Source organism: Seriola lalandi, unplaced genomic scaffold, assembly GCF_002814215.2.
Source record: "Seriola lalandi dorsalis isolate HSWRI2012SDOR001 ecotype SW California unplaced genomic scaffold, Sedor1 jcf7180002054393, whole genome shotgun sequence".
NCBI lineage: Eukaryota > Metazoa > Chordata > Actinopteri > Carangiformes > Carangidae > Seriola > Seriola lalandi.
This window is the reverse complement of record NW_019524946.1, coordinates 174,815-192,235: the sequence shown is the minus strand read 5'-3', so window position 1 is coordinate 192,235 and position 17,421 is coordinate 174,815. Positions and strand designations below refer to the sequence as shown.

At 40.2% G+C, this 17,421-nt stretch overlaps 4 protein-coding genes across 4 annotated transcripts in view; all 4 read right to left on the bottom strand.

Moving 5' to 3' along the window:
* The window catches only part of LOC111657333 (uncharacterized), a 3,980-nt gene extending 2,428 nt beyond the window's left edge, over positions 1–1,552 (bottom strand). Inside the window, 5 exon segments of the mRNA XM_087174904.1 lie at positions 5–17; positions 515–677; positions 1,309–1,352; positions 1,355–1,405; positions 1,546–1,552. Of these exon segments, the coding sequence (XP_087031030.1) occupies positions 5–17; positions 515–677; positions 1,309–1,352; positions 1,355–1,405; positions 1,546–1,552 (278 nt within the window).
* Positions 1,553–3,564: 2,012 nt separating this feature from the next.
* Positions 3,565–8,300, bottom strand: LOC111657322 (complement C1q subcomponent subunit C-like). Its single transcript, XM_023409443.2, is given in 8 exon segments — positions 3,565–4,263; positions 4,381–4,507; positions 5,269–5,409; positions 5,772–5,892; positions 5,895–5,924; positions 7,034–7,096; positions 7,197–7,312; positions 8,145–8,300. Coding segments are annotated over 7 exon segments (723 nt in total). The 5' UTR covers positions 7,303–7,312; positions 8,145–8,300; the 3' UTR covers positions 3,565–4,128.
* Positions 8,301–10,336: 2,036 nt separating this feature from the next.
* On the bottom strand, positions 10,337–14,967 carry LOC111657321 (complement C1q subcomponent subunit C-like). Its single transcript, XM_023409442.2, has 7 exons — positions 14,829–14,967; positions 13,620–13,803; positions 12,822–12,998; positions 12,090–12,166; positions 11,504–11,623; positions 11,248–11,328; positions 10,337–10,765 (listed from the first exon to the last, which is right to left on the bottom strand). The coding sequence occupies exons 2-7, from the start codon at positions 13,780–13,782 to the stop codon at positions 10,625–10,627; spliced, it is 759 nt and encodes a 252-aa protein (XP_023265210.1). The 5' UTR covers positions 13,783–13,803; positions 14,829–14,967; the 3' UTR covers positions 10,337–10,624.
* A 708-nt stretch (positions 14,968–15,675) lies between these two features.
* Positions 15,676–17,421, bottom strand: part of LOC111657332 (zinc-binding protein A33-like) — a 2,239-nt gene continuing 493 nt past the window's right edge. The window contains exon 2 of the mRNA XM_087174903.1: positions 15,676–17,414. Within this exon, the coding sequence (XP_087031029.1) occupies positions 16,542–17,414 (873 nt within the window). The 3' untranslated portion in view covers positions 15,676–16,541. The remainder of the gene's footprint in view (positions 17,415–17,421) is intronic.

Below are 17,421 nucleotides of genomic sequence, written 5' to 3'. Positions count from 1 at the left end.
AGGCTGGCCTGACTCACCTGCTCATACAAAAACAAACAGACAAACAAACAACAAAATGACACTTATGTCACCAGGTTGAAAGTGTGAGCTGAAAGATGAAAGATAGGTATTTTATTTTAGCTGAACTGATCTTATTATTGTAATAAAAGGAAATGTTTAGTAATTTTAATTTTGCATCAAGGTCTCTCACTGCAACTAAATCGAACATAAACACAATGAAATGAAAAAGTATCTTCATCAGTTTGACAACACACTTGCAGCACAACAAAAGATGCTGTAGATATAGTTTATTAGTTTAATAAAGTTGAATGATTTGTTCAAAGTTGTAAAATTGTACCAGCTGAGTGAAGTTGACTGAACTTAACAAAACAGGTTTAATAACCTGCAGCTGCACGTGACACTCGAGTTGATTTACATTTACATTTTGTCAGAAAAGAGCTGGTGACAACATGAAGAAAAACGTGAACAGAAGATGTAAATGTATTTGATGTTTTCATGTTCACTCTGAGCTCACCAGGGTCTCCCTTCTCTCCTTTGGTACCGTCTCTGCCATTGGGCCCGTGGGTGCCCGGTATCCCAGGAATCCCTGGGGCTCCACAGGACGTCTGTGTGACGACCGGGGCGACGTGAACCAAGAGCAGCAGCACTGCAGTACTGCAGCTCAGCCACCGGAGGGCCTGGACACAGACACAGATACACAAACCAAGTTTCCATCATAATCAGCAAAAGACTGTGAATTAATGTTTCCAATGTTTAGTGTTGTCTTGTTTCCGTTCACCACTGTTATGTGAACATTGGATGTTGGGAACATCGACATGAACAGTTTAAATTATTATAATCAGAAATCTAATCAGTAAAAGCCACACAAAACAACGTATACACATTATACAAATACATTAACTGCACATAGAAAAGACACATTTGTGCAGAGTTGACAGGTTTTAAGGACTGCGCTGAATGTTTAACCACATTATCCACAAATTATATATATAATATGATATACAATGTTCAAATTGAATTATTATTTAAAACAAATTAATGACTTAAGATCTCACTTTAAATTTAGATATATGACATTTTCAGACATCCAGCCCAGGACAACAGAAGCTCTGACTCTTATGACCCACAGAGAAAATGATACTTAACTATGTTTAAAGATTACATCAAGAAACATTCAGCAAGAAATATGATATAACTGTACAATATCCACTTCTGTATCAACAGTGCATCTGTCTGAATGAGTGATTTCCTCTCTCTCTCTCTCTGTCTCTGCCTGGTCTTTGGTTTTCGAGGACAGAAAGGTCTCACCATTTGCAGGTAGTGCAGTCACTCGTCCTGAGGTGGAGTGATAAGCTGATGAAGAGCGGAGGCGAAGAGCTGTTCTGCTTCACAGCGACAGCAGCAGCTCAGTCAGAAAAAAACAGGAAGTGAAACAGTTTAAGAGACAAACGTCGCTGCTCTATTGGTGCTCAGGATGATCTGTTGCAGCCAGTGATGGAATAACAGAGTTCATTTAAATTCAGGTACTGAGTATGTTCATTTCACGTTTCATGTTACTTATACTTCTACTAAAATCTATTTTTTATTTTTAAAAAAGTTTATAAAAACAGTCCTTAAGTACAGTTTTTTTCTTTACACCAATAAATTTCATCTTATGTTACTTTATGGTTTTACTCCACTACACTTCAGAGGGAGTTATTCTACTTTTTGCTTTTTACATTTATTGGCAGCTTTATTTAGTTGCTGGTTATTTTGTAGATTCAGATTATTTGTGCAGAATCTGAGCAACAAATGAGTCGTGATGTATTATTACAGATTAGCAGTAGCCTGTATAAAGTTTACAAACTTTACAAGCTAAAGAACGTTAACGCTAAATTAATTGGCTAGCTTAAATAAAAGTATCAATACCACAATGTAATGTAAAAATACTCCATTGCAGGTACTTTTACTTTTTTCCTATTACAAAATATGCTTAAAGTATCAAAAGTAAAAGTCGTCGTATTATTATGTAGTTGATATTTTTAGCTTGTTAATACTGATGCATCATCAGCGTACAAGCAGCATTTTAGCAATTTCCTGCAGCAGTTTCACCTCTGAGAGTTTGATGACTTTTCCTGTCGATCTGTTTTCTTATTGTATTTATCTGACAAAACAATTTTCTCATCAGTGGAAGTGAAACAGTTTAACAAGAAGTCAGGAAAACTCCACCTGAGGAAGAATTGATGATGAAGCATCATTGAATGTATATGATTAAAAAAAAAATCTTTCCTCCAAATTAACATTTTGTTCTGTTTTTCCTCTGAACTTCCTCTTTGTTGGTGCCTGAGACACAAACTCTTTTCCTGGCAGTGTGTTTCTGAAGTTCTTAACCTCAGTCGGGACGTCAGTATCTGTTCCACAAAATGTTAAATTTCCTCAACAATATCTATAAGCAAAGAGCTGATGTGTATTTTTAATAATTACATCCTGTGAAATATGCCAGTTTGTAATTTTCTGATCCTCTTTTCATTTTTTTTCATTCTAACCCTGTTTTTGTGTCATGTCATCCCAAACTCTATTTTTATTACTATTTATGATCTATATTTTTCAGCAATAGCCATTAAATTAATTTACACATAGTAATTATTAACTATAAAGTTGTTTTCATTGTTAGTGGAGGACTCTTGATTCTAGTTGCCTTCACCTGCACAAGGTATTCTTTGGGAAACCTGTAACTCCAAATAATAATACAACCCCGTCTCCAAGAAATTATGTTTTTATACAAATTTAACTGCAAAAGCAAACACGTTCTGTAGGAAGTGTATCTTTGAATGGGTGAATGGAGGTGTGTTTGGGAAGATGGCGGCTGTACAAACCACAATAGTGACACCGGAGACGAGGCATCACATCCACAGTCCCGTCTGTGGTTTAGACCACAAAAACACTGTGGTTACGAAACCAGACCGCAATCATTTGGTTAATCATTAACAATAACCAAGTGCTCTGAATGTACATTTATGAAAAAGTTGCAGGTAGCAACTTCAACCTGACATGTATTTACCAAACCTGAAAACACAGAGATATAAATTCGGTCAGAGACACATACGTCTCCATTTAGAGACCTAATCCCCCGTTCACCACATGAACTTTAGATCCTCGATAAGATCAATAATACCAAGAACTTAGCATGTAATGAGGCATAAACAGGTTGGTGCGGTGGAGGAACAGGAGAAGTGGACAGCGTTGGCACGAGTGTATCAACAGAGTAATAATGAGAAGTGTGGGGTTATAGAGGGCTGAAGTCATGAGCTCATATCTACAGTCTAGCGTCTGTTCAGGTAGTTTCTTAAGAATTGAAAATGAACCAAGAGTCACTTTGTGAACACAGAAAAAGAAAATGTACCAGTGCTGCAGGTTCGCTCTCTGTTAAAGTCTCGTTTTCAACTCTCTCGTTGTTTTCATCTGTGGCTTTTCACATTGACTGCTGTCACCATGTTGCAAAAAATCACTTATAAATGAAATTAAATGATCTCTGTTCATTAAGAAATACTTAGAAAATGAGACATTAGATACAAACACAAAGGATTCAGGTTTTTATCAGCTCTTTTTTTGGGTTTATTGAGTTTTCATGGTTCAAATAATGTGTTCGCCTTCAGACAGAGGAGATACAATCAACACGTGAATCAGATCAGATATATGATGCATGATACATTCAACTGTAAAATGCAAAGATTCAATGAAGATGGAAGAAAGATGGAAAAAAGTCAGCCCTGTGCATTAAGTGATAAATCTGTTTTAAGGTGATAAACAAACACAAAGCCCCAATCACCAGTGGAGACAAATCCCTTCTTTCTGAAAGGTGACCAAAGTGTATTGTCATATAAACACACACATTAAAATAAACTCTGGGTCTGACATTTATTTTATTGGTGCCTGATTCCTGCAACAAAATTACACTGCAGATCACGAGCTCTAGTGAAAAGTGTTTTTCTGGTAAATGAAAAGTGAAACTGAGAAGTAACGAGTATGTATTTTTTGAAAAGGTGAAAGAGTCAGTAAGGAGGAAGGGATGAATTCATTGTGCCTGCAGTTTCAATCTTGAAGTGTTGCTGGAACGGCGTTTCGTAAAAAAGCGAAGGGGGTTTTGGGTCAGTGAGGGTGCAGCAGGAAACCGGAGAAGATGCTGTAACCGCTCGGTTTTCCTCTCATCCCTCTGTAGTCTTTTGTCTCCAGCCAAACCTCCTGATCCCTTGACAAGTAAACCGCCAGGCCGCCCGAGGTCACCTGGAACCGATTTAATAACACGGTGCAGTTAAACACCAGAGAGGATTCATTTATCTTTTTTGGGAGGAGGAATAATGTGATATAAAAGGAATGTGTGGTACTGTTTCATGTTCGTACCTGTCTCCTCCCGCGGCGATGATCGCAGAAGGATGTCAGCAGGTTGTTGTCCAGCTTCAGCAGCACACACAGTCGGTCCTCCAAAGAGGCGTGGAACACAAAGTAGTAGGTTCCCGGGACCCGACACCTACAACACACACACACTTCTGTGAGTGAATTTGTTGGATAATTTTTAGCCATGCTAGCTAATAGCATGTCTCCATGGATAGTAATGTCGGTCTTTTGGTGAGTCCACCACTTTGGTCCAGATTCATGGTCCCAGGAGGGACCACCATGAGCGGCACCATGAGTTTAACATTTTTGGTTTTGAGTGAAGTGTTTTAAAAACTGTAGAACGACTTGTCATGATATTTTGGACAGACATTCATGTCCCCTTCAAGATGAGCTGTAATAACTTTGGGCGCCTGAGGAAAACATGTAGTTGGTAGAAATGTTGCTAATTAAACCTGACGTGCACACAACTACTCTGACTTAATTACTTTGGTGATCCGTTGACTTTTTCTTTGATTTGTGACCAAATATCTGTAAAACGACTGACACTCCCATTGGCCTCCGCTCTACTTTGTGTTTAATGCAATTGTTAACCTGCTAACATGCTAATCTAAGATGAAAACATGGTAAACATTAGCTGGATATGACTGTGTTAGAGAGCGTATGAGAATGCTGATGTTAGCATTAGCGCAAAGCATCTAAATGCAGCCTCACAGAGCTGCTAGCTCGGCTGTCTAATCCAAAAATAATCTTAATAATCTAAAATCATTTACTGACCTTTATAAAAATAACAAATATCTAGACTCCAAAGTTTTTTATTTTATGATACAAACTTGTCATAAAACTACTGTCATCACTTTCCGTATAATATGACCAGAAAGCCGATGGTGTTCTCACCTGAAGCGTCCTGTGTTGGTGTTGTAGTCGTCGTTGATGTTGGTGATGACTGTGGTGAACCGAATGACGCTGGCTTTGTCTGGGTATTCGTTGGTTCCTCTGGCCACGCTGAAGGCGGCTTTCTCCATGGCTCCGGTCGACCTGCAGCCACAGATACAACAGAGTGAAGCCCAGAGCTGGATTAACCTGTAAACTACTGGCCCTGATTAAACCCCTGTTGTTCCCTGTTGTTCCCTGATTTAGTTTAATGAAATGATAAATTATTTCAGAATATGCACCATGTGATCAAGATATTAACTGGAATATTAAAGGTATTAAAACTAGATTTTGGCATTTGGGCCCTCTACAAGACAAAAAAAGCAGGAATTGTCTGTTTCATACAGTTAACATCATTCAGTTTATGAAACGTGTTTCCACACAGTGAATCTGGGGCAGACGGTCCCCTTGAGGGTCTGGGGTTGGGGCTACACTCAGTCATTTGAGTGTGATGTCTTATTACATACCCGGGTTCTCCTGGTTCTCCTGGAGGTCCGGCAAGCCCCAGCTTCCCTGGTTGCCCTGGTTCCCCGCTCTGACCTCGTTTACCATCAAATCCCATCAGCCCCGGCTCCCCCTTCTCCCCTTCTGTGGGCCGAGGCCGCCTCGCCACTCCGCTCCTGCAGACATCAACAACAGGCCGGTAATAATATATGTAATAACCAGCCACACCGACCTGCTGTCTGACAGTTTAAAGGAATAGTTCAACATTTTGGGAAATATGTGTTTTGTTTTCTTTCTGATGGATGAGTTAGATGAGTGTGTTAAATATGGAGCAGGAGTCAGGTCACATTAGCCAAGCTTAGCATCAGGAAACAGGTAACTCTGTCCAAAGATGAGAAATACACGTACCAACCAGAAGCTACCAAAGCTCAGCAGTTAACTCGCTCAGTTGTTTAACCTAACGCTGTCCACTGACGGAGATGGAAGAGCGAGAGTTTGCTCAAGTAAATTAGTAGGAAACAAAAAAGTTATCACCTTCAAAAACAAATCAGAATTTACAGTTTAATCAGATTTTGTGATTCGATATCAGCTGAATTAATCTCCTGCTGAACAGAGATCATTCTGTTTCTTAAGCTAATAGCAAATGTTTTTATGCTAATTTGCCAGTTGGCTTCGTTAGCATACGTCTCAGCATGTGCGGTGGTACGGTATTAGCATTAACTCTCAGAGAAAGATTCCTTCTTCTAGTTTCTGTATTAAAAGTCACTTATTTTGTGTTTTTTTTCATGCAAATATGGATTAATGCACAAAGATAAAAACCAGTTCATATTTAGTTAGTTAAATAGTTTTTATTTACTTGTCATGATCATGTCATGAACAATCAGAGTTGTTCTGTATTGCACCTTCTAAGAACTGCAGACTGGGTCCACGGTGCCAATATCTGAGTGTGGTTTTTTATGATCTTTACAAAAAGCAGCAGCTGCTGTGAGTCATAAACAACATGGTGATGTTCCTGTATGTTGCCATGAAGCTGTTGCTTGTTGTGTTTGCAGGTAAAACAGGAACAAATGTACCTTGGCATGAATAAAATGATTTCAGCAGCGTGAATCTTTGACTTGCATGTGAATTATTTAATTGAGTGAAATGTTTTTAAGGATAAGGGTCTAAAAGGTTTGTGGGTTTTACTGTTGCTTTCAAGGCGTCCATGTTTTCTTCCTTTCTGTATTTGTGCACCAACTTTAGGGGACTCAGTGTGGCTGCTCCTAAACCAACTCTGTGGACGTACCTGGGTCGCCTTTCTCTCCTTTCTCTCCGTCACGACCGTCTCTGCCGGGCAGACCGGGAATACCTGAGGATGGAATGAAGATAAACAAACACAAACATTAAAAAAATATGTACACACACCGACACTGACACACTGACAACAGTACATGCATGAATTCACGTACCTGGCATCCCGGGCATCGCTGTTGCTGGGCAGGACTCCATGGCGACGAGCAGGGGCGCAGCCAATGAGATCAAGGCTCCAATCACGAGAAAAAAATGATGGAGCATGATGGGAAACCTGACAGGAGGGAGAGGAGATGAGGAGAGATAAGGTGAGAGGAGTTGGGAGGAGAATAAGGAAAGGAAGAAAGGATAGAAGTAAAGGAGCAAAGTAAAAGATGTAAGGAAACGAGAAGAGGAAAAGAGAAGAGGGAAGATGGGATGAGAGGGAGAGGAGATGAGGAGAAAAAGAAAATTAAGACAGGAGAGGATGAAAGGAAATAAACATAAAAATGAGGAGAGATGAAGAAAAGATAGGAGAGGAGGAAAGAGGAGAGGAGATTAGGGAAGAGGAAAGGAGGAGAGGATAGAATTGAGAGAGGAGGAGGAGGAAAATGGGTGGACAAAGGAAAGAGAGAAGACAAGGAAAGGGAAGAGAGGAGGAGAGGACAGGAGAGGTTAAGGATGGGACAGAGAGGGTAGAAGGAGAGGAGACAAGGAAAGAACAGAGGGGAGAAAAAAGGAGGAAAGATGAGGAAGAGGAGAGGAAAGGCGAGGAGGTGAGGGAGGAGGAAAGGAGAGTAGAGGGCAAAGAGGAAAGAGGAGAAGAGCGAAAGCGTGAAGAGGAAGATGGAGGAAGTGAAGAAGAAGAGGAGACAAAGAGGAGGTGAAGGAGAGAAGCAACATCTGAGCAACTCAATCATCTGCTGACAGTAATGAACTTATTCTTCAGAATAACAAACAAACTGAGCAACGATCCAACATCAAATATCAACGTCCTCTTTACACAAAAACACACAATCATGATGATGAAGGAGAAACAGGAGAACGACTTTTTTAACAAAAGCAGATTCTTTCATTTGTTAAAACTTCATCAACACACAGATGTAAAAGATGAATAAAAAACTCACCTGAGAGAACAGACAGGAAAATAAAACCCACCACGTCCAGTTCAACACAAACTGAAGTGAAGCTCTGAGTCCTGCAGCCGCCGGAGGAGGAGGAGGAACACAAAACCAAAGATTCAGCATCTTTTACTGCGGAAATTATTCTCTGAGCTTTCTGATTGTAGTTCTGCAATTTAGGGAAGTTATTGAGAGATGGAAGAGAGAGAGAGAGAGAGAGAGAGAGAGAGAGAGAGAATAAAGTACCTCCTGTCCTCTATCGTTCATCAGCCTTTTGTGGCTCCATATGTTCTAAGATTTTCATAACTGAGACACAAAACCAGGCTAAAGTTCGGAGCATGGTCACAAGTATGTGGACACCCAAACATTAAATTCGTATGTGAGAGTTCAACATGTGCTGTAACAGCTGCTCTGGCTTTGGATCCTAGCTCCAGGGATTTTCTCCCATTCAGCCGCAACAGCATCAGTGAGGTTCAGCACTGATTCTGGTTCACAGTTCACAGCGTTTTGTGCAGTTCAGTCTTTTCACAGCAAACTGGGAAAAACATTTCTTATGGACCTGGGTTTGTGCGCAGAGGCATGAAACAGGAAAGAAGAACTTTCCCAAACTGCTGCCACAAACTCTCACATGTTTTATCAAACACTTGAGTCACAGAGACAACCACTGGTTTGTCTGCAAGATCCTCAAAAAACCCAGAAGGTCGTTTCATCCACTGAATGATGAACAGATTTCTACTCGTTTCCCAAGCTGTGAAAACAAAGATGGCAGCCCACCAGCTTCCTGGAGAGGACACACAGTTGCAACATGGTAGACGTAGACAGTAGATTAAATATTTTTCATACGGATCGTTGGAGAAACCTTTGGGGAGTTTTATCTTTGGGGTTAATTAACTTTTGGTGAAACTGATGGTAACCTCTGCGACATGGATGTATGCTAACATATGCTAAAATATCGTTACGTGTTGGAGCAGTAAGATTTCTCTTCACTGGAACAAAGGGACCAAAACCAGCTGCAAACAGCTGGACACCAAGAGTACACTTGGACAGGGGTGTCCACCTACGTTTAGACACATAGTGGACATTTACTCATGTACGGCACTTTAAGAATAAGGCGTTGGCCTTTTCATGGGATCGGTGGACAATAACAAAAATGTAGAATATCATCAGTTGTATCCTTTAAGTCCTGATGAACATGTTCAATGTATTTCCTGTCTAATAAAACAAAAACATTTGTAAATCTTTTTTACAGCCAACCATCGCCACTATTGTTCCCTACGATTGTCAGAAATGTTACTGTTGTAGAAGAAGAGATACAAACAGTTTCCTCTCTGTGTGTTCAGGACCTTTAACCCTGTTCTTCTGAGAAGCAGTTTCAGCAGTTTAACCAAACTTAAAAAAGAAAAGACACACACACACACACACACACACACATTGATGTTAGGGAGGGCGTCAACTTGAGGTTGTTCCAGAGTGACAAAAGACGAGGGATTACCTAAAAGAAGAAGTGTATAAAACCAGAAATGTTTCACTTCTACAACTTTCAGAGGGTCACATGAAACTTTTTCATGCGATATAAATCAAACGAAACAGATTTCATTCATCCTAATGGAGGTCTGCAATGTTTACAATAAAATCAACATCTGGCTAAATTTTGAGAGCTGGTGTTTACAGTTGTTACGGACGTCGACGACATTTGGACAAGATGGAAATCAGTGTCATCTCTGTTGGTTCAGTACAGAGCGAAGTCCAGCACGTTTAGCCTAGCTTAGCATAAAGACTGGAGGGGAACAGGAAACTTCCCCTCTGTACGACGTTCAATGCAGTGAGGTCAAACAGATCTGCTTTTGATGTTTGTATGTTTATATATTGAAGTTTTCTCTGTGGATGTCGGAAGATCTTGATCTATTTATGCGTTAGAGACGTCCCTGTTTGTGCCCGTGTTTGTTGTCGTCTTTGTGTATTTGTCAAAATCAGAACACTTAAGCAAGTTTGGTAGAAAGGAACAAACCATCCATGATTTTAAAAAAGGATTTTTTAATATTATATGACGTTTTTGAACATCTTTGCTTCCTGATGAACTGCTGCACGTTGGCAGTTATTGAAAGAAAACTCTGGCATGTGATTTTAATTCATGATGTTCATGATTGTCTCTAAAAGCTGTGTAATGAAATTATGCGAGTCATCGTACCAAACAAACCAACAGTCAATAATAAACTTTAATGTTGTTTCAGTAGCATTCACATACAACGTCAAACTTGAGAGGGTTTACATGCATCAATATGAAGGAAACAAATCCTAGTTACCTGTGAGTTTACAGGCAAAGGAAACATGAGTAATAGTTTCACAAACATTACTGTTATGGTAAATTGTCCTTCTAAAAACAACTTTGAGAAATGTGATCTGGAATCAGAGGATTTTTAGAAGCTGAATTCATGAAGCGCTGCTGGTTTTCTGCACCGACTCCAGCTGTATGACTGAACTGGATTTTAGAAGAGCAGGAAGCCGTTGAAGATGATCAGTTTGTCCCGTGTGTCTCGTTGATCAGTATCTTGCTGCTGGTCCTTAAAGGACTCGAGCCAAACCCTCTGTCCGGCTGACAGCTGTAAAACCACGCCACCTGACAGCACCTGAAACACAACACGGCCGATCACGTCACGTCTTCATGACAACACTCAGCTGTCACTATACATAGATGACATGGCCTCGTGGCTTTATATAGTGAATACAGCACAGGTGCCAAAGTGTTGCTTTAACTGCCTCTGCAGAGGAATAGATCTCATTCATCTACGACGTTTTTTGCCGGCGAGGATTCCTGATGAGCAATATAAGTGGTGTTTGAAAACTCACCTGTATTAACATCAGATCAAGGTAAGGATCTGATCACAGTTAAAATATGTGTCTCACAATCAGGATAAGTTAGATAAAGGTTTAAAAGTGTACGGTGAGACTTGCAGATAAAAACAGAATCACGACGGTAAGAACTGAGGCTAAGCTGAGAGAGAAACCAAAACACAGTCCAGTGGACTTCCTCTTTTCAGAATAATTTATCAAAGAGTTTCCCTCCTCTTCCTCCTCTCGAGCTCTGTGGTCCTGAAGCTCTGAAACTCACCTGGTCATTGTTCCTGTTGTAATCGCAGAATCCCAGCTTATTGACCAGAGCCTCACTGGCTATACGCAGACACATGTTGACCTACAGAACACAGAACAGCTGTAACGCAGCACGAAGACGGAGCTGTCAACTGTACTGAGCTGTAAAACACATCCTGATGTCTAACCTGTATGTTATGTCTTACAAAATGACAATATGGTCAGCGTCTCCTCTCACAGACAGAAGAGCAGCCATAGAACAGACGGCAGTGTGTTACCTTGGCCATAGAGTGGAAGGAGAAGTAATAAACACCAGGGACTCTGCAGGTGAAGTAACCTGTGGCCGTGTTAAAGTCCCCAGGCTTGTTGACCACAGCCTGTCTGTCGTAGGTTACTGTCTGATACACACACACACACACACACACACACACACACACACACACACACACACACACACACACACACACACACAGATGACAGTATAAGATCAACATTAAAGTGATACAACCTGAAAAATTGAAAAGAAAACAGGTGAACGACTGTGCTGCTGTGTATTTGTATATTTTTCCAATTAAATTTGTGTGATGAAAATAAACTCTGAACATTTTGTTGGTTGTTCCTATGGAAACTGTTGACATTGAGGTCTGTGGATTATCCAGACTAACAGAGACACTATTTCTGGAAAGACAGTAGCATCTCAAAACCTGACCAGAAAATAATAAAACTATCTGCATGGCCAGTATCAAATCTCAACGTTCAGACATTAAAGAAACGAATATATTTAATTCATAAAAATACTGCAGATTTTTAAACTTGTAGAAACAAGCTGAGGGACAGAGAGGAGTGACGGACGACAAACTGAACCTGTGAGAAGCGAGGAAAACTGTTATCAGTCCTGATCACCGAGAAGGCTGAACGGGCCTGCTGAAAGGAGTGCTGCCCTATAAGCAGAAAGGACACACACACACACACACACACACACACACACACATGCACACGCACACACAATCAATACGAGTTGTACTCTCAGTGCCATTACAAGAGGTTATATGAGATACTTCATAGAACCCGCCTTCTTGATGTTTGACAACCAATCAACAGGACAAATGACAACCTGTCCATAACGGTAACATAATCGTTTTATATAATTACACACAATCTTTCAGAAGATAAACAGTATCTGACTAAGAAGGCCTTTAAACTCAGTATGTGTTCATTGTGATGTAAGTTTTATTGGATGTATTAGAACAGCTGGATACGTGTGTCGTGCGTCCCACTGCACGTGCACATTAGTAGTTAGGCTCTGGGAAAGTTTTACAAACATAAAACCTTCATGGTTGAAAAAATATCCAGAGAGTAATAATTTACCATATTTGCAGTTGGAAGAGTCCTGCTAACAGTCAAGTCTCTTTTATAATGGAGGTGATTTGTTGACACAGTTTTCATTGTTTCTTATTATTCTATCTGTTTATCATCTGTCCTGTCAGCTATTTTGTTTTATATTGAGCTGATATAAACTATATGTAATTACATATATACACTGTATGTGAGCATGACACATGCTGTAGGCTGTGGGGTCAGAAGTCGTGTCATTACCATCGCCGATGATCTTCCCTTCAGCGCCAGGGCCACCGGGTTGTCCCGGGAGACCCGCTGCTCCCAGATCTCCTCGGTAACCTTTAGGACCCATGGCTCCTTGCAAGCCACGACTTCCCATCTCCCCCTTCAGCCTCAGTAAGACGCCCACGTCCACCGGACCGTCGGCCACCGCAGCTGGAGACAAACGAGACAAATGATTAGGGCGGGACAGTGTTTGATATTTTATGATCGTAGTTCTGATGTGAGATGTCGGATCCAAAGGGAGTCATTTCCACAGGGAGAACATGAGAACATACCCCCAGTGTTACTACTACTTCCAGTTATGTGCCTCTCAAACATGGATGACTCTTCTGAATTACTAGGACTGTTTGACAGTGAAATGTATTGGATGTGAATGGTTTATAATAGATTATATATACACATGTAGAATTTAGGTTTGCCTGTGAACAATTGTCATAAAATGCAGTTATTAAACATGCAAAGGTGTCAGATGTGACGGCTCAGCACAGAACAGTAATGAAACTAACCGGTGTGATCTGGGAGGTGTTTAATGAAACTAACAGCAGCCTTGTGACTAATAAATATCAGAGGAGAAAACAGGACAACAACAACATTTATTCAACTTTTAATCAAATTTGTAAACAAATCACAGCCTCATTCCCCATTACGGAGAATGGGACACATGTTTGGGTTTATAATATATTTAAGAGTTTTGTCACAGTGTGATTAGACACAAGGACAAAGGAAGCAGCTGTTGTGTATTTGCACATTATTATTATTATTATTATTTTTTACCTGGCTGTCCTTTCTCTCCCTTCACTCCATGCCATCCATTTCTGCCCGGGGTCCCTGCCACTCCTGGCTGGCCGTCTCTCCCACCGCAACTTGTGTCACATTGGCCGGTTGTCAGAAGCAAGGCCACGCCCACCAGAACCACCAGCCCATAATGACCTCCCATGGTCCAAAACACCTGAGTTAACTGTTAATGGTATTTAGAAGAAGAAGATGATGGTGATGATGATGATGAAGTATCTGTTCTTTACACTGAGGTCATGACCTTTGTGTTTTGTCTTGGGGTTTTTAGAAACTAATCTACAATTAATAGCTAATTGAATTATTTATAAATGGAAACAGCCTTAATCCAACAGAATTTCATTTCTGACCGTGTTTGGTTTTGAGATTTTGAGACATTATTTAGACCTTGAAGAATTTACAGGAAAACGTATTTAAGCAGTTAACTGGACAGATGAAATACAAACAATACAAACTGCAGTCAGGATGGGGTGATTTTAACTTCATATTCATACATTCCTGGCTACGCTCCTAATTTATACACAATAACATCTTTTAATCTATATGTAAATGTAAAAACTGTAAAATATGAAACTACAGATTGCTGTTTTGTTGTATTGTGTAATGGCAGATGATGTCACACAATTTAACAATAAAGGAAACTAAATGTTAACAGTAGTAGATTATCTCCCTGCCGCAAGACTCAGGTCCCTGCAAGTTATTTTGTATAGAAATGAACCGAAGACAATGTCTGTGTGGAAGGAAGAAAATCAGCGTAAAAACAGACCAAGCCCCCACACAGAAAAACAATCTAAAGTATGTAAATAAAAGCACATCCCTGTAAAGACGGGAAAAAATACTTGAAATAAAGTATAATAGTTGAATAAAATCTAATCTGATTTAACTTGATTATTGTACAGCTTTATTTCAATTTAAAATTCAAATAATTCCAGTGGTTTTTACATTTTTTTTTTCTTTCAGACAACCATTAATTTCAGCTCATTTCTGTGAAAAACTTACTTACTGCAGAAAGATCAGCTGTCACAGTGAACCTTTACTTTAGGTTATGTAAGTTTTTATTTAAGTATAAATGTTGATTACTGTTCCAATGTTGACAGAGCAGCGTAAACAAACACTGAACAAAAATATTGTCTTATTTCTATCATCAGTAATTCAGCACATTTGAATGTTGGGAGACGATATTTTACTCACCAGCCGAGTTTTCTGTCTCACCAGTGGAGAGTTGGAGCAATGAAAGGACGGGGTTTCCTCCTCTGGTGACCAGATCAAGACTCACTGACATTTCAGGAAATGAAACTTGTGATCTGACAGAAAGATTGAGAAGTTTCCAGTTTCCAGTTTTTCATAAAGATATTTTGAACTTGTCAAGTTAGACAGTTTTGAAGAAAAAGATCACAAAAAGATCAAAACATTGCTGATAATATCTGGTTTATTTAACAAGGTTGTGGAAAGATTCATGAGAGAAGAAACAGTTGTTAGAGACAGCAGCGAGGATATTGTCACTTATTTGACTTTGATGTTCCTGTCCACTGAAGTCTTTCAAAATTATTTTTCTTTTTGGTTCAGACTCCTCGCTGAATTTTCCCTGTAAAATAAGATTGTAAATGTTGAAGTCTTTCATTAGCAGAGCATTGCATTGTGAGACTGTCAGCACAAAGTGCTGTACAGGCCACATGAGATGGACACTGCATTTTTCAGCCAGTATACACATACATGCACTATACAGTAAAAAGGGAGTAATTTCAGACAGAAACTTTATCTTAATTAATCGAGAATTTATCACAATCTTGTCTTACTTAAGAAAGAGCTACGCAGCTTTGTGAAATGTCTATCTGAAGTTTGACCATCAGTCAGATCTAAGTCAGTCTCTCCTTGTGAACCTGGCAGGACTTCATCAGGGTTAACTAAGAACATCTTACCCCCCAGGCCAGAGCCAGAGGCAGCAAGAACAAAACTGGGAATCTTAACATGTGACCTAAAGTGTGAAAATGTAAATTTCATTGTAATCAGAGACACACAGAACACTGGGGCATCTGACTGTGATTCAAATCCTTTACTTCAGTAAAAGTAGCACCACCACAGCAGGGAAACAAATCTATTATAAGTAACAGGCAGCTAAAAACAGTAAAATGCTCCCAAGTATCCAACGGGAAAGTGACAGTGACGAAGAGAAGAGTTTAGATTACTCTCACTGCCATTTTAATGTTTTTACATTTGGATGACAAAGGAAAAAAGGGAAATAGATAAAGAACATGCTGAAGAAAGAAAATAAATATGAAACAAATAAAATAAAACCACAAACTGACCTCGAGGTTTCTACACTTTTCAGGCTGAACAAATCACAGTCTGGGGCGCCATCTAGTGGTCACATGATGCAACGACAGCAGGCAGATATTGTACAATACAATGTATGTATGCAATCAAAACATGCAACAACCAATGGAACTGTCTACGGCAGGAAAAAAATATTTAAGCTTAAAGGAAAATTAAGACTTTTAATACCTTATAAGGCCTGTTTTTTTTGTGTTTTTTTTTGTTGAATCAAAGTGAATCCTTTTGATTTTAATTTTCTTCTCTGAAGTCTGGTGTATGTGCTTTGACACAGGCATTGGTGGAGGTCTGTGCTTTCTTCTAGTATCATTTTTGTTTTTGTATAGTACCAGGCAAAAGTTTTAGGTGCTTTAGATGTTGAGATTCTTATCCAACATGAAATAACATGAGGGAGGTGTCTGATCAATCCTAAAGTCATTCTGCAGCAGGACAATAAGTGGAAAACATTTTAAGGATACATAGGAAGTCAGCTAGTGCAATTGGATTTCAGGACCACACAGAGAACTGGTTGTATCTAAATTTGGCAGTAGTACTTTGAAATACGAGACATCACCTCTGTGCTTATCCTCACAATCATCTCTCACTGATCCATTCTCTGGTTACAAGGATCTTGCCTTGTGACATCTTCAGGGGGAGTTCATTCAAAGTGCCTATGCATGGAAACAGTCTGTCAGTGAAAGTGTGTGTGAAGGTGTGTATGTGTGTGTTAGCGTCAGGATCAAAGAAAGACAGTTTTCCTCTGTTCCAGTCCAGATGAACTCTGATCCTCTGGAGCTTCTTCTTCACTCGGAGAACACCGGGTGGATATCCTAACAGGCGTGTGCTGTATCTACCACTGAAGAACTCTATTTGCCAGAATCCAGACTTTGTTCGTCCCCTTTTCTGGACAGACTCCGTAGCCATACCAACAAACCAGGCTGTATTGTCTCCAACCTCAACGTCCCAGCTGTGAATCCCTGAGTTAAAGCCCTCCCAGCCCCGGACAGAGCGGTGATAGTCGATCCTCTCTGGGTTTTCAGGAAGTTTCTGTCTCTCTCCATGACTCACACTGGTCAGATCCTCAGACAGGATGAATTCTGGATGAGCAGTGTTTGGATCCAGAACCACAGGACTGTAGGAGACCACATCTTTCATCGTGTTCCAGATGTTGAAGGTCAGATTGCCCAGGTGTTCAGCCACATCTATCAAAGCTCCTGAGTCCAGCTGTGGATCATCCAGCAGGGGGCGCTGCTGGACTCTTCCCACTGTAACTTTGTAGTTCTGCAGGAATGAGACGTCTTCAGCTCTCAGCTCGTCCTCTGTGGCTCTGACTGTGTGTGACAGAGCTGCTATCTCTCTGCTCAGAGCCTCCATCTTCTCCTTCATCATCTGACTCTTCTCCTCCTCTTCCTCCCTCAGAGCAGTGATCCTGGCCTCCTCTTCCTCCTCTAGAAACTGGTGAAGCTTCTTAAAC

What these genes read in the sequence shown, in the direction of transcription:
- LOC111657321 (XM_023409442.2), bottom strand. Translation starts at nt 13,782, where the DNA reads ATGGGAGGTCATTATGGGCTGGTGGTTCTGGTGGGCGTGGCCTTGCTT. An exon ending in CCTTCCACTCTATGGCCAAG is followed by an intron (nt 11,329 to 11,503) that starts GTAACACACTGC and finishes TGTGTTCTGTAG; the next exon opens with GTCAACATGTGTCTGCGTAT. An exon ending in ACAACAGGAACAATGACCAG is followed by an intron (nt 10,766 to 11,247) that starts GTGAGTTTCAGA and finishes GTTGTGTTTCAG; the next exon opens with GTGCTGTCAGGTGGCGTGGT.